This window comes from Sarcophilus harrisii, chromosome 3 (assembly GCF_902635505.1).
Source record: "Sarcophilus harrisii chromosome 3, mSarHar1.11, whole genome shotgun sequence".
NCBI lineage: Eukaryota > Metazoa > Chordata > Mammalia > Dasyuromorphia > Dasyuridae > Sarcophilus > Sarcophilus harrisii.
The window spans coordinates 189,117,232-189,132,003 of NC_045428.1; the positions used below are offsets into that span (position 1 = coordinate 189,117,232).

Consider the following 14,772-nt stretch of genomic DNA (forward strand, 5'->3'; position numbering starts at 1 on the left):
TGTTCCAGAGTTTCCCCATTGCATATGATGCTTACTATGGTTTTAAATATATGCTTCTGACTATTTTAAAGAAATGTCCATTTTTCCCTTTTCTCTCAAGTATTTTTATTAGGAATGGATTTTGGATTTTGTCAAATGCTTATCCTGCATCTATTTATATGACCATATCGTTTTTGTTAATTTGGTTATTGATATAGTCAATTATGCTAATAGTTTTCCTAATATTGAACCAGCCCTGCATTCCGGGTATACATCCTATTTGCTCATAGTGCATTATCCTGGGGATGATTTTCTGTAATCTTGTTGCTAATATTTTATTTAAGATTTCATCATCAATATTCATTAGGGAGATTTGTCTAAAAAATTATAGCCCTGTTTTTAAGCTACCTGTTTTAGTTATCAGTACCATGTCTGTGACATAAAAGGAATTTGGTAGGACTCTTTCAATTCCTATTTTTTCAAATTGCTTATATAGCATTGGAGTTAATAGTTCTTTCATTGTAAATCCATCTGGTCCTGGGGTCGTTTCTCCCACAGAGCTGGTTAACAGTATTGCTCCTATTTCTTTCTAAATGGGACTTTTAATCTATTTACTTCTTCCTCTATTAATCTGGGCAAGGTATATTTTTGTAGGTATTCTTCCATTTCTTTTAAGTTGTCAAATTTATTGGCATAAAGTTGGGCAAAGTAACTCCTAATTATTGCCCTAATTACCTATTCGTTAGTGGTGAGTTATCCCTTTTCATTTTTAAGACTAACAATTTGATTTTTTTCTTTTCTTTTTTTAATCAGAGTTACTAAAGATTTTTCTATTTTGTTGATTTTTTCATAGAACCAATTATTAGTTTATTATTTGATTCAAGAAGTTTTTTAACTATTAATTTTATTGATCTCTCCTTTTATTATATGAATTTCAAATTTAGTGTTTGACTGGGGGTTTTTAATTTGTTCTTTTTCTAGCACTTTTAGTTGCAGTTTCCAAATTTCCCATTGACCTTCTCTCTCTTTCCATTGTATGTAAGTACCCTCAGAGACAAGGAAGTTTCTCATTACTGCTTTGGCTGCATCCCACAATATTTATATGATTTCTTATTATTGTCATTTTCTTGTGAAGTTATACTCATGTTCGCATTTGTTGTTTCACTCTCTATCATTCTTTAGTATGAGACGGCTTGGAATTCCAATTATTTTTTGTTTTATTTTTCCCTGGCTTCTTAATGAATAATAACAATGGTCTCAAAAGGATGCATTTACTATTTCTGCCTTACTGCATTTGAGTTTGAGGTTTTATGTCCTAATATATGGTCTATTTTTTTGGTTGTAATCTACGAACTGTTGGAGGAAAGTGTGTACTACTTCTTTCGTTCCATTTGGTTTTCTCTACACAGAGACTAGCATATTCACCTTTCTTAGTATTCTATTTACATTCTCTTTGACTTCTTGCTTATTCATTTTGTGGTTTGATTTATTTTCTCCGATTCTGGAGAGTGCATGTCGGAGACTCCACCACTATTATAGTTTCGTTGTTCATTTTTTGCAGCCTTTAATTTCTTTAAGAAATTAGATGCTAAACCACTTGAGTATATATTTTTAATATTGATATTGTTTTTATCTATGCTATCCTTAGCAAGTTATAGTGCGCTTCCTTATTTCTTTTATCACCAGACTGATTTTTGCTTTTTGCTTTGGATCTGAGATCAGGATAGCTTCCTGTTTTTGACTTCACCTGAAGCATAGTAGATCAGGGGCTCAAACATTTTTATCTTGCCTGTAGGTATCTCCTGCTTTGGGTATGTTTCCTTATAAATAACATAAGCTGTGTGATCTCGCTTTTAACCATTCTGAATCAAGCCTTCATGGGGAGCTAATCTCTGTTCACATTTATGTTGTGACTACCAATTCTGCACACGGCCTCTTGTTGACCCCTGTTTATGCTTCCCTTATTTCCCTTCCCAGGATTATACTTGTGAGCACCACTTGCTTCTCAGTGCCCCCTTTAGTATCCCTGCCCTTAGAAGTCCCCTCCTCCCATTCACCTTGCTCCTTTTCTCAGTTTCATATTCTCCTGCTTAGCTTATTTCTCCCTTTTCACTTTCCCTTCTCACTTCAATGAAGTGGGAGAAGTTTCACCACAAATTGAATATTTTTTCAATTTTTTCTTGCCACCATGGTGCAAGATATCCACTTATATTTATTCAATCTTTCCTTATTAGCTTAGCCTTTTGCCTCTTCATGATGCATCCCCACTTTATTAATTTTTTGTGGTACAAATTCTTTTCCACCTCTAGTTTCTAGAAAAAGTTGCATAAGCATGTGCCTTTTCTATATATTTATAGCCGAAAATGTCTCAAGATTTTTACCTTTTAGGTTCCTCTTGAGTTCTCATATTTATAGGTCAAACTTTTGTGAAGTTCCGGTTTTTCATCAAAACTAGTAGTTGTTTATACTCATTGAATTTCTACCTTCTTCCATAGAAAAGATGCTCATTCTGGCTGGTAAAGTTTTGTTTTTGTTTGCATACCGGAGTTCTTAGCCTAAATATCAAGTATTCCAGGTCTTTCTATCCTTTAATGTGATGCATGCTAGATCCTGGTAATCCTTATTAGGCTCCTCTATATTTGCATTTGGATTTTTTCTAGTGGCTTGGTTGTGAAGCTCCTCCTTCTGATAGTTCTTGCATTTGGCCATCATATTTTGGTGTTTTGATTTTCAGATCCCTTTGAGTAGGTGATCAATGAATTCTTTCTGGCCCAGTTTTACCCTGTTTTATGACATCTGGAAGTTCTTGTTTGATAATTTCAAGAAAATAGTGCCTGCTCTTTTCATCATATTTCGGTGGAGTTGAGTACCCTTGTGATTGTCTCCTCCTAGACCTATTTCCAGGTCTGTTGTTTTCCAAGAAGGTATGTTATCTTTTTTCCATTATTTCATTTTTTTTTTGTTTGTTTTGTCAATTCATCTTTTTATGTCTCCCTGAGTCATCTGAATTCCATTTCTCGATCCAGATTAAATGGAAGTATTTTCCTCACCTGACTTTTTTGTATCTTTTCCAATTGTCCAATTCAGTTTTGAAGTGAGTTGTTTTGTTCTTATGGATTTTTTTCCATTTGCCACCTAATTTTTCAGAATGCTATTTTCTTTTTCCAGTTCACTTCTCATTTTTCAAGATTTAATTTCTTTATCCACCTTGGTCTTTAAATGAGCGTAATGACATTTCAGACCTCTTGCTGCTCCTTTCTCCCATTTTTTTTCTAGCTCTTTGTGAGAGCCTTTTAAATTTCTTTTTATGAGATACCTTTTGTTGAGGACTAAATCATATCCCCCGTTGGAGATTCATCTGGACACAGTCTGTTTTTAGTCTCTTCATGGTTGGAGTTGAGCTAGAGCCAGAAGTCACTTGGGAAGATTGACAGAGTGAGAGAGTTCAGGAGATTGAGAAACTAATCTGCAGTCAGGCAGAATCAAGATTCAGAGTGTGGCTAAAGCTAGCAACAAGAGCTCTCAGAACCAAAGAAAGCTAAGTTTAACAGCTGGCTGCGTTTGAAGTGATTATTCTTCAGAACCAAAACTAAGGCTGCCTCCAGGAACCTCCCCAAGATACCTGCTCCCAGGTGAAAGAAACCATCTCTTTATATTATATAAAGAAGAGAACACCACAAAATCTAGCTCTGGATATTTTGTGTAGAGACATAGACATGTAGACACAAATGAAAATGAGACAAAGGACTGTGTTAAAGGAAACAACTCTTCAGTTATTAACATTGTATAAATATACACTATTCTTTTAAACAAGAGAAATATTAAATTAATATTTACTATATTAAAGAAATCTCATTTAACTAACAAGGGGAATCAGGGCTGGAGCTGTTTCTATATTATTAACCACATAAACAGCATATTTGCTCTCTTAAAAAAAATATGAAGAATTTCTTGAACAACATACTGTAAAGGGCTGAAACTATGAAAAAAAGTGTACTTAAATCAGATAACCAAGCACGTAAGGCTAATTACCTATTTCATATGAGACAATGACTCTATTGGCATATATTTTGCATAAATGGCTCTTCTTACCATTGGTGTTATTTTATGTTTACGTGTTAAGATAATTAATAGGTATGATTGAGGGTGGGTGAGAAGTGAGATTTCACTTAGCAGTAGGACAAGGAGAAGAAACATGGAGATTTGGACCTAGAATTGAGAAGAGATCTTGGTAGTTTGCTCCGTTTCTCATTCTTCCCTAAACATCAAGGACTTTCACTCTTATCCTGATTCCCTGGCTGATCCTGAGACCCTCCAGGCCCAGGACTGATTATACAGTGCAGCACACTTCATACGACCTTATTCTTTGCAGTTTAGAGAAAATGGGGAAGTTAAAACATTTAGTAGTAGGTGGAATATATATATGGAGAGAGAGAGAGAGAGAGAGAGAGAGAGAGAGAGAGAGAGGCTAATTATTAGTAGTATCTGTTTATACCATTTGCTTGGAGCTGATCCTCAGCTTCCTTAGTCAGACTTCTTTTTGAATTAGGGTAAAAATATCCTCTTAAAATTTTGACTAATCTTGTCATTTCATATGTTCCCAAATTCAAATACAGTCTTATCCAAGTAATCCTCCTCAACAATTTTTGATAATCATTCAATTTTTATTTTCTTCCAATTTATTTTTAAATTGGTCTAGAATCAATGACTGTATCCAGAACACCTTTTTTCATATACACTCTGAACTTTAAACACTCCAATTTTTTGCATTCTTTTCCTATTTTCATAAAGTATTATTAATAACTGTGCTATCCTCTCCCACTAATTTTTATTAAAATATCTTGGTGAGCAGTGATACAATAAAAAATACATATTTCCCCAAAAGAATCAGAATCTCCTACTCCAGACTCCACTCCACAAATCCGGGCAATGAATGTGAACTTCATCCTAAATTGAGATTTAGCCTACCAAAAGGAAGAGGCCTGGAGACCAGAAGGGGACAGATCACATTCCCCATCTTTGGTCAGTAATTCAGGATGCTGAAGAAACAACCAAGGCCAAAGACTTCCCGCCCAGGGTGGGCGGGTCTTTGATTCTGCACCTCAGTAAGTGGGAGTTAAGGTATTGCTTACAGGCACCTCTTGAAGGGGGGGGAAAATAAAAGGGCGGACCCAATGTTTGACAGGACAGGAGTTGATCTGGGCAATGTTTCAGACATCAGAGTTATCTTCCCATATTTCGAAAGTGATATTCAGAAATCAAAGCTTTTTCTGTTGAATTGCAGTGTCCAGCTTCGGATGGTATATTTGTTCCCCACATGGTCCACCATCCACAATTATAAAGCATCTTACCAGAATATGAAAAATTCTGAGACAAAGATTAGTCCTGATGTAGCGCAGAGCCCATTACTGCACCTTTGAAGAGTATATTAACCCTAATATTCTTTGATAATTTTGGATCATTTCAACCAAAGACATTTTTGTTTTCCCCAGCTAATGCTTTCTTACAATCAGTATTAGCATTTCCTAAAGAGTGTCATTGCTGGTATCCTTAGCTTCCTGTTCCTAGTCTCTGAGCAGGTTTTAATCTCTGGTAGATTTCCAGTCTGATTCCAGCCAATGGGAGAAAAGGATAGAAGGTTGTGGGGGAGTTCCGCTAAGGCCATATAAAGCACCCCTGCTATATGTGGGCCTCCCAGTTTCCTTGATTGATGACACCTTATGGTTGAGAGTTGTACTCCTCCAGAGGAGTCCCTCACAAACTTTTCACCCTCGTGACTTGATTTCATTTGAGGGTCAGTGAGTCTCACCAGAGGTGACCTGATTCTCCTACAATTTCCGGATCTAAGCTCGATTTGCCACAATTCATTCAATGATGCTGTGGCTGAGACTTTCAATATTTCTGCCTTCCTCAGACAAGTTTTTAAACTTGGGAAGGTATTGATATTCTCCTCTGTCCTCCTTTTTCATTTCATTAGAAGGTGGATGCAGCCTCATATCCATAAAAAATGTTTCATCTCCTAAAACCTAGCCCTAGCACTGGGAGTATCCACTCATCATCTCAGCTGAAGAAGGGAATGGGGGCAGAAAGGGAGGAGCTACTGCTTGTGGAGCCCTGGGGTTTGGCAGTGCTGAGCTGTAGTGGGGTGAGCCATCAGGGGTTCACACTCCCAGGCCTGATTAGGTCAGAGGGTGCCTAAGATTAGAAAAAGAGCAACTCAAAGCTGCCATGCTGAACAGCCAAAGAATCCATCCTCTCAACAAAAAAGTTCCTACACTTCCAGTTTTGGTAAGATGGGAAGATCCAGATTTTAAAACAAATACCACTTAAAACTGAATACACTACTCCAAATGGGGTCTTGACCAGAATGGAAAATATTGTCCTTATGAAGAACTTTTCTTTTATAAAGTATCCTAAAATATTTTCAACTTACCTGTCATATCACACCACGGACTGAAACTGAGCCTGGCTCACACAAAAGCTGGTCAGCATCTGAAAACAAACCGCGTCTCCCAACTTGAATTTTACATTGTTATCTTCACAGGAAGAATTTTATTGCTTAAGTTAACTGCAATACTTTCCAGGCATTTTGCAATCAATATTGGGAAACCTTCATCTAAAAGTATGGTCCTTATTTTTAAGCCCTGATTGTAACAAAGATTGTGCATCGTTTTGTCACCAAACCCCGCATCTGCCAAACTTGAAGTTTCCACGCATTTTTAGAAGTTATTAATATAAGTGATAAATTGATGAGTCAGAGCACTGGGGCATTCTTCACAGGATAAAACCTCCCTTTATGAAATTAAATCCTACTAATTCAGATCTTTCATTTTAATTTTAAGGAATTCTGAATTCGTGTAATTACATGCTCCCATCAAATCCACATCTCCTCAATTCCACAAGGTAATTGATAGTCAAAAGAAGCTTGCTAAAATCCAGGTATACTAAATTTGTGGAAACTGCTGAAATACCAATCTGGTCATTGTCAAGTGCAATGAATAGTGACAGTGGCAGTTAGTGACAGTTAAAGTGACAGTTGTGTCGGGGGTGCTGCCAGAACTTTTATGTCAGTGACTTGTTCTACTGCTTTAGCATCAGACCCCAAGTGACATTGTCTTCTCAAAGTGTACACAAACTGCTCACTTTGATGACTCATTTTGAAATTCTCTTTTAGGCTAAGATTACTGTCATAGTCATAGATGCTCATCACTTTTGAAAATCACATCCAGCTGCGACTGGGGTCATAACTATGGCATCCCACCCAAAAGATAGAGGTTGAAATTGTGTTCAGCACAGGTGAAGTGAATGCCTTTTCCTTATGTCTTGAGATGGATTCACATTAATATTTGAAAAATTAGGAACTTTTATGTGTCAATCTTTCACTGTTGAGAACTAATCTCTTATTCCTCCTTGCTAGATAATTTATAGGTTTCTGTGCATGAATGTTCCTATTCAAATACAAGAACCACCATGACCTTTTCTGACCAATGACAAGAATGCAAGCTAAAGCACTTGGTCTCACACCTCAGCAACCTATTTAACTGGGCAAGATGGATCCAGATAGTGTCAACTTTGGTGGAATTCCCTAAGTACATTGAGATCTCAAAGTAAAGAGAAATGAATTCTAATTCATTAGAAATGTATTCTCCCAAATATAGTGGGATATTTATATAATTCTTCAGCAACATATGAAAACTGTTAGGTACATTGTAAAAACTGTTATACATTGTATCTGTCATAGTCAAATAGAAAAAAATCTCTGAATTTTTTATTTTACTCATTATGTGTGTGTGGGGGGGCAGGAAGTAGAAAAAGGAAAAAAATTATATTCACAAGGAGCACATTTCCAATCTTTGTTCCTTTACTATATATATATATATGTATATATATATATATATATATGGCAAAATAGAAAATGCAGATTTTCTATGAATCTGAAGGTTTATTTTGTTGTTAGAAAATGAAAATTACATAACATTTCTCTTTTTGCTTCCCAATATAAGGGAACTTAATAGTTTAAAATAATGTTCACTTCAATCTCTCAAAACAATTTTTCTAAGGTTTCTGCAGTCTCTCTCATGCCTCTGGTTCTCCTCAGATAGATTCTGTTGATGTCTGTTTGCTGTTTTAAACTACTGACTGCTCTATTTCTATATTATGTAAAAACCTGCAAGCAACAGGTATACATTCATGATGAGTATGAGTTGAAAGTCATGGAAGATAACCTCAAGTTTTGGGTTCATGAACTTGTATGCAGAGAATAAGGAAATGATAAATTGTACAAAGATTTCTTATTAAGATCCTGCAACCATTATTAACATGTTAATACTCATGAACTAATTTAAACAAGAAGCTAATAGGGGAAGTACTTTGGAAAGTAGAGTTTGGGGTTAAAATATGAAAAGACCAAATATTTTTGAACTACACAAAAGGCCTTCCTACTATAAACACTTCAATGGCTATGGAGTCAGTTGTTCCAAGATATAGATGTGAGAGACCAGTATAATTTTATGGCAAATTTATTGAAGCTGGCAACTGTTGGGAAAACCCAAACTGGCATCTCCAAATAGTAGGTGGCAGAGGTTTATAAAGGATAAGAAACCACTTAGGGAAATAATACCTGTTGTAATCATGATAAGTTTCAAGAGTCCCAGTAGTTTCAAGCACCCCTTTCCCAGAGTAAATTTAAATAAATTGAGCAGAAGTAGAAACATTCCCACACAATAAGAGCAATATTGTAAGATGATCAACAAGGATAAATTAACCTTGGTAATAAGTGATCCAAGATACCTAAAAGACTTGAGATGGAAATTGCCATCTACATCCAGACAAAAAACTATGGAGTCTGAATAGAACAAAAGCAGACAATTGTTACTGTAGCAGACAAATATACTGTATTTTTGTATTTCATGGTTTTTCCCTTTTTTTCTGGATTCTTTCCCAAAAGTTAGGAAAATTAAAAAATTGGGCGAATTAGGAATTTAACATGGAATTTAAAAAAAATAAAATTTTCTTAAAAGAAAAATGAATTTAAAACATTTTCCCAAAAAAATGGGTTAAAAAAAAACAACAATTTCAAAAGAAAAAACTATTTTTGAATTTTTCCGTCAAAATAAAAATAAATAAAAAACCAAAAAAAAAACCTTGAAGTTGAAAAAAAAAAAAGAAATGAATTTGGGGTTTTGGGAAAAAAAAAAAAATAAAAAGGGGAAAAATTAAAAAAATCACCAAATTGGAAACAATTTGGAAATTAAAAATTAAAAAAACTTTGCTTTAAACCCTTTGTCCAGGCAAAATGTTAAGTTGGGGAAATGGAAAAAGGGGTTTCACTTGTTTAAATTTGGAAAATAAAATAAAATTTTAAAGGAATTGGGAAATAAAGAATTTGTCATTTTGAAAAAGATATAAATTTATTTTACAAGGGTTTTTGGAAAAAAAATTTTGCTTTAAATTTTTTGGAAAGAAAGAAAACATCCCAAGAAAAAGGCGTTTTAATGGTTTTCCCTTTTTAAAAGAAAAGGAAAAAGGGAAAAATTTTTTGGAAAAAATTTAAGGAATAAGGAGTTTCCATCCTTTTCAACCCAGGAACAAGAACCTACCCCAAACCTGGGGAGCTCAATTCCAGGAGATTGATGCCTTTAAATCTTAAGATTTAAGGGAAACCTTATCGGATGTTTTAGTAAGATGCAGTGGTAAAAGGAAAATATAATATTAACCAAGGTTAAAACTTAAAACATAAGATTTTTAAAAATTTTAATCAAAAAATTTATTTTGATAAGGGAATTAAAATGTTTTTTAAATGAAAGAGCAATCCCACAGAAAAAATTAAGAGCATTGAAACAAAAGATCAAAACATCCCCCAACCTTTTACCTATTTAATTTTTGGACCTTTTAGCATAAAGGGAAAAAGTTTATGATTAATAGTTTCCAAATTGTCATCTATAATTTTTTTAAAGAGATTTGTTTATTTATCAAATGAATTTTTTTTAAAAACAAAAATTTATTTTAATTTAAAAATAAGTTTAGTAAAAATTTTTAATTATTTGATTAAAATTTGTCTTAAGTCAAACTTTATTTACAAAATTTAAGAATTTTTTATTTTAACTTTTAAAAAAAAATGCTTTTAATGGAGCTTAAAACCATTTTTACCAGATAAAATTTTTATGAACTTTCTGGATAATTTTAATGTTATTCAATTCAAGACAAGTCAATACTTATTTATGAAAAATTGAAGGGTTTTACCTGAAACCCAAAAAATTTAATTTGAGGAATCTTTAATTCCGGTATATTTTAAAAGAATTCAGGATGATGTCTGGGATAAATCACATTAGACTTTTCCTAAAAAAAAGTCCAAGCCCCAGAAAATTTGTTTGATAAAAATTGGGAAAGTGGAAGAACACCCTTTCCTCCCCCCCCAAGGGATTAAAATTTCAGTGGTTGTTTTTTAATAAAAGAACCATATATTTCTAGCTGGAAGGGAATTTATTACATACTTAGTTGAAAATTGACAAATGAAAATTAAAACACCTGAGAAAATTTACCTTCAAAAATTTTTAGGCGGCCTGAAAGAATTTTTTGAGTTTAATAAAATTCCCGCTTTTTTGATGGCAAGTTTTGAATAGAAATTTTCAGAGAAGGATGAAAACAATTTATGAAAACTGGTTTTTATATGCAAATAAACATTATATCATAAAGTAGGAAGGAAATTTGAGTTAGGTTGGGAAACGGGCTGATCCAGGTGATTGAATAACCAATGGAGGGGACTTTTCAGGTTAATGACCTTGATCAGAGGTAAGGGTTCCCGGTTTAGAAGAAAGGGACCTTGATGGGAGAAAAAATGAAATGAAGGTGAAAACAAAAAGTTATACAAGGTTGGGAAATTTAATCGGAAAAAAAAGGGATTTTGAAAAGGTTAGCATTCTAAAATTTTTCTAAGATAAACCTATTTATTTCAAAAACAATCTGAATTAAGGAAAGGAATCCAGGATCCCACCAGTTTATTTTTAAGATTTTCCACACAACAAGTTTACCAAAAAAGTTTGAATGATTTTAAACCAACAATTGGATTTTACCCCTTATTTTACCCCGAAATTTTTATTTAAATTTAGAGCTGTTTTTCCAGAAATAATGCCAGAATATTTAATCTGATATTTTTACCTGGCCTCCCTTTTGGGGAGGTTAGAGGGAATACCCATTTCATGAACGTAAAAAATTTCCTTTTTGCTTTTGAGAAATTCCTTGATTATTTGAGGATATTTTTATCCAAATACAATATTTGCCTCAGTATTTGGGATTAACCTGAATGGGTGACTTTCCTTTGCCCTCCATGCCCAAATCAGATCATGGGGGAAAATAATTTTTTAGGGGAAAGGGGTGGGAGGAAGGGAATGGCAACCACCCAAAGGGAGATCCCTGTCCCTAGGGTTTCTGTCCATAAAAAACCTTATCCAGGCCTAAGGGAGTTTCACCTTTTTTTTCTTTTATTTTCCAGATTGCCTTTTTTGTTTTAAAATTTTCCTTACATATAAAACAATTTTTACATTTTTTTTAAAACTTTATTCTCCCCTTCCCACATAGGAAGACAATGAAGGTTCAAAATTTCCATTATTTGAAGAAAACGATTTCACCCTTCCCAAAAGAAACCCTAAGAAATAAAAAAAATGATCAGTATGTTTAACCTATTTCGCCAAATCACTTTGTCAGGGATGAAAGATTTTTCATAAAAGTTCAAAGTATTGTGGATCATTGTATTGTGAGCAAAGCAAAGTTGTTTCCAGGGGTAATTTCAAAATTGTTATTATTGGTACACAGTACATTTATTGGATTGAGCTCATATGAGGAAGACTTTCCCTGAGCTTTTGTCATCATTTCTTATAAACTTTTAAATTCCATCAAACCTACAATAAGTTTTTCCTTTTAAATCATTCCCTTTGGGAGCAATAATTTAGGGAAGTTCTGGAAAGGCAAGATTTTTGACTTTTAGGCGTAGTTCATATTTTTAATGGTTTATTAATTGGAAAATGGCTTTAAAAAATTGATATATCACTGTTTTCCATACATTTGAGAAACAAGGTTTTCAGAGTATTTTAACCAGGTAACAACAAAAGTTTTTCTTGGAGTTTAGGGGTGGAGGTCCAATCAGAAAATATGAGTCTGGATATAGAAAACAGTAGATTTGATACCATATATAGGAATGGAAATAGGAAAAGGGATAAAAGGATAGGAAATAAGAATTGAGAAATCTAGCAAACAGGTTTTTCTTTTCTGGGATAATGGCCACAGTTACAAACTCCCAAAGCACATGAAATGAGAAAGGAAAAGGTAGTAACATTCTACTCAAATAAAAAACAGTTTTATAGGAGAAAGATAATTGGAGGTTAGAACTATTAGAAATCTTTGAACCCAACCCACAGAATCCCATTAATATATAGGTTAAAAACGAAGCCATAAAGCTGGTTTTCCTTAGCCTTCCTACAGGAATCTTGAGTTTTTTTTAATGTTTATTTTCAAAAACATATGCTGGAAATTTTTTTAACACTGACCCCTGAAAACCTTTGTGTTCCAAAGTTCATCCTCTTCTCCCTCCCCCCCCCATGAGGTAATCCAATATACGAAAATATGAATTTTTCTATACTTTTCCACAAATATGAGACAAGAAAAATAGCAAAAAGGAAAAAGAGAAAACAAAATGTAAGCAAACAAAAAGATTGAAAAATGTTGGTCCAATTCGTTCCTACTGTCCTCTCTTTTGGGTAAATGGTTCTCCAGTACAAGATCATTGAAACTGACTTGAATCATCTTATTAGAGAGTCGTCTATCAGAATAATCATTGTATAATCTTGTGTTACTTGGGAGAATTCCTGGTTCTGCTATTTCATTTAGCATCGTTCATGTGAGTTCTCCAAGTCTCTCTTTGAAACCTTTACACTAATTTGTTTCTTAGAGAACAGTAATATTCCATACCATTAATATATTCATAACTTATTTCATTCTCCAACTTAAGGGACCCCAGTTCCAGTGTATTTTTTTTATTAAAGTTTTTTTTTCAAAATAATGGGGGATATTTTTTCAACATTGACCTTGAATTCCAAATTTTCCCATCCTTCCACCCTCCCCTGAGGGCACGTAACCAATATATATTAATGTTAAATATAGAAATTCAATTTGGAAACATAGTTGTACAATTATCTTGCTACACAAGAAAGATCAGATCAAAAAAAAAACAACATGAAACAAAAAGATTAAGAATATTATATTATGATCCACATTTTCCGCAGTCTTCTCTGGGTGTAGTAAGGCCTCTTTATTACAAGATCATTGAAATGGCCTCAATATTCATTGTTGGAAAGAGTCACATCCATCAGAATTGATAGGTATTTTGTTGTTGCATGTAAAGACCTGTGGGTCTGCTCATTTCATTTAGTATCAGTTCATGTCCCTCAGATGTCTCCAAAATCATCCTAATGTGGTTTTAAAGAGCAATAATATTCCAAACATTCTTATACCATAACCTTATTTAGCCATTCCAACTGATGGGCTCCACCGTTCCCACTGTGAAAAGGCCTGCCACAAAACATGTTTGTACATATGAATCTTCCTTCCTTTTGATCTCGGGAAACCCAGTAAAAAATTGTGATAAGTTTAAACCTTTGAGCATAATTCCTTGCTTCCAGAAGGGTGCATCCATTTCAATTTCACCAAAATGTATTAGTGTCTCAGTTTTCCTTTACATTCCAACAATCATCTTTTCCGTCATTTTAGGCCAATCAGAAGTGTGTAGATCTCTAGAGTTGTCTTAATTTACTCTGATCAATAGTGATTTAGAACACCATTTCATAGGACTAGAAATTATTTTAAATTTTAATCAAAAAATTTTTGATCATTTTTCAATTGAAATGGTTTGAATTCCAAAATTTGAGTAATTGTATATTTTAGAAATGAGGCCTTTGTCAGAACATTTAATTGTAAAAAATGTTTTCCAGTGTATTTTCCCTTCTAAACTTGTCAATTAGTTTTGTTGGTAAAACTTTTAACTAATACAATCCAAATTATCTTATTTGGTGTTCAATAATGAGCCCAGTTCTTGGTGACCAATGCCTTTTTCCATAGACCTGAAGAGTTAAACTATCCATGTTCTAATTTTTTTAAAGATCACCTTATGTCTAACTCATGAATCCCCTTTGACCTTATCTGGGTATAGGGTTAGGGTGAATTAAACCACTTGGTCACACTCGTTTAATTTTCCCAAGTTTTTGACAAAGGAGTTCAATTCCAAAAGGGGTTTTGGGTTTTCAAACACTAGATTACTGTAGTCATTGACTATTTTATCCTGTGATCCAAACCTTTCACTGATTGACCTCTATTCTTAGCCAAATGGTTTTGATGAAAGTTTATAATATAGTTTTAATCTGGCACAAGGGCATTTACATTGGTATTTTTTTTTTCAAATTCCCTTAAATTTTAACCTTTTTTCCCAGATGAACTTTGTTATTTTTTCTAGATTGTAAAATATTTAGGGAATTTGATGGGATGGCCCTACCATACCTAGATTAATTTAGGTGTATTCTCATTTATATTATATTTTCAGTCACCCATAAACACTTTGATATTCTTCCAGTTATTTAATCTGACTTTATTTGTGTGATGAAAGTTTCAAATTTGTTATAATTCCAGACTTTATTCAAAGGTAGACTCCCAAATATTTATATTATCGAGTTAATTGAATGGAGTTTCATTATTCTTTGCTGCTGGACCTTGTTGGAAAAGTAGACATGTTGATGATTTATGGATATA

The 14,772-nt window shown here is 33.7% G+C and overlaps 1 protein-coding gene across 1 annotated transcript in view; it reads left to right on the plus strand.

Annotated features, from left to right (window-relative positions):
* The first annotated feature begins 5,921 nt into the window (after positions 1 to 5,921).
* Positions 5,922 to 14,772, plus strand: part of LOC100916466 — a 50,901-nt gene continuing 42,050 nt past the window's right edge. The window contains exons 1-2 of the mRNA XM_031961251.1: positions 5,922 to 6,267; positions 6,822 to 6,882. Of these exons, the coding sequence (XP_031817111.1) occupies positions 6,845 to 6,882 (38 nt within the window). The 5' untranslated portion in view covers positions 5,922 to 6,267; positions 6,822 to 6,844. The remainder of the gene's footprint in view (positions 6,268 to 6,821; positions 6,883 to 14,772) is intronic.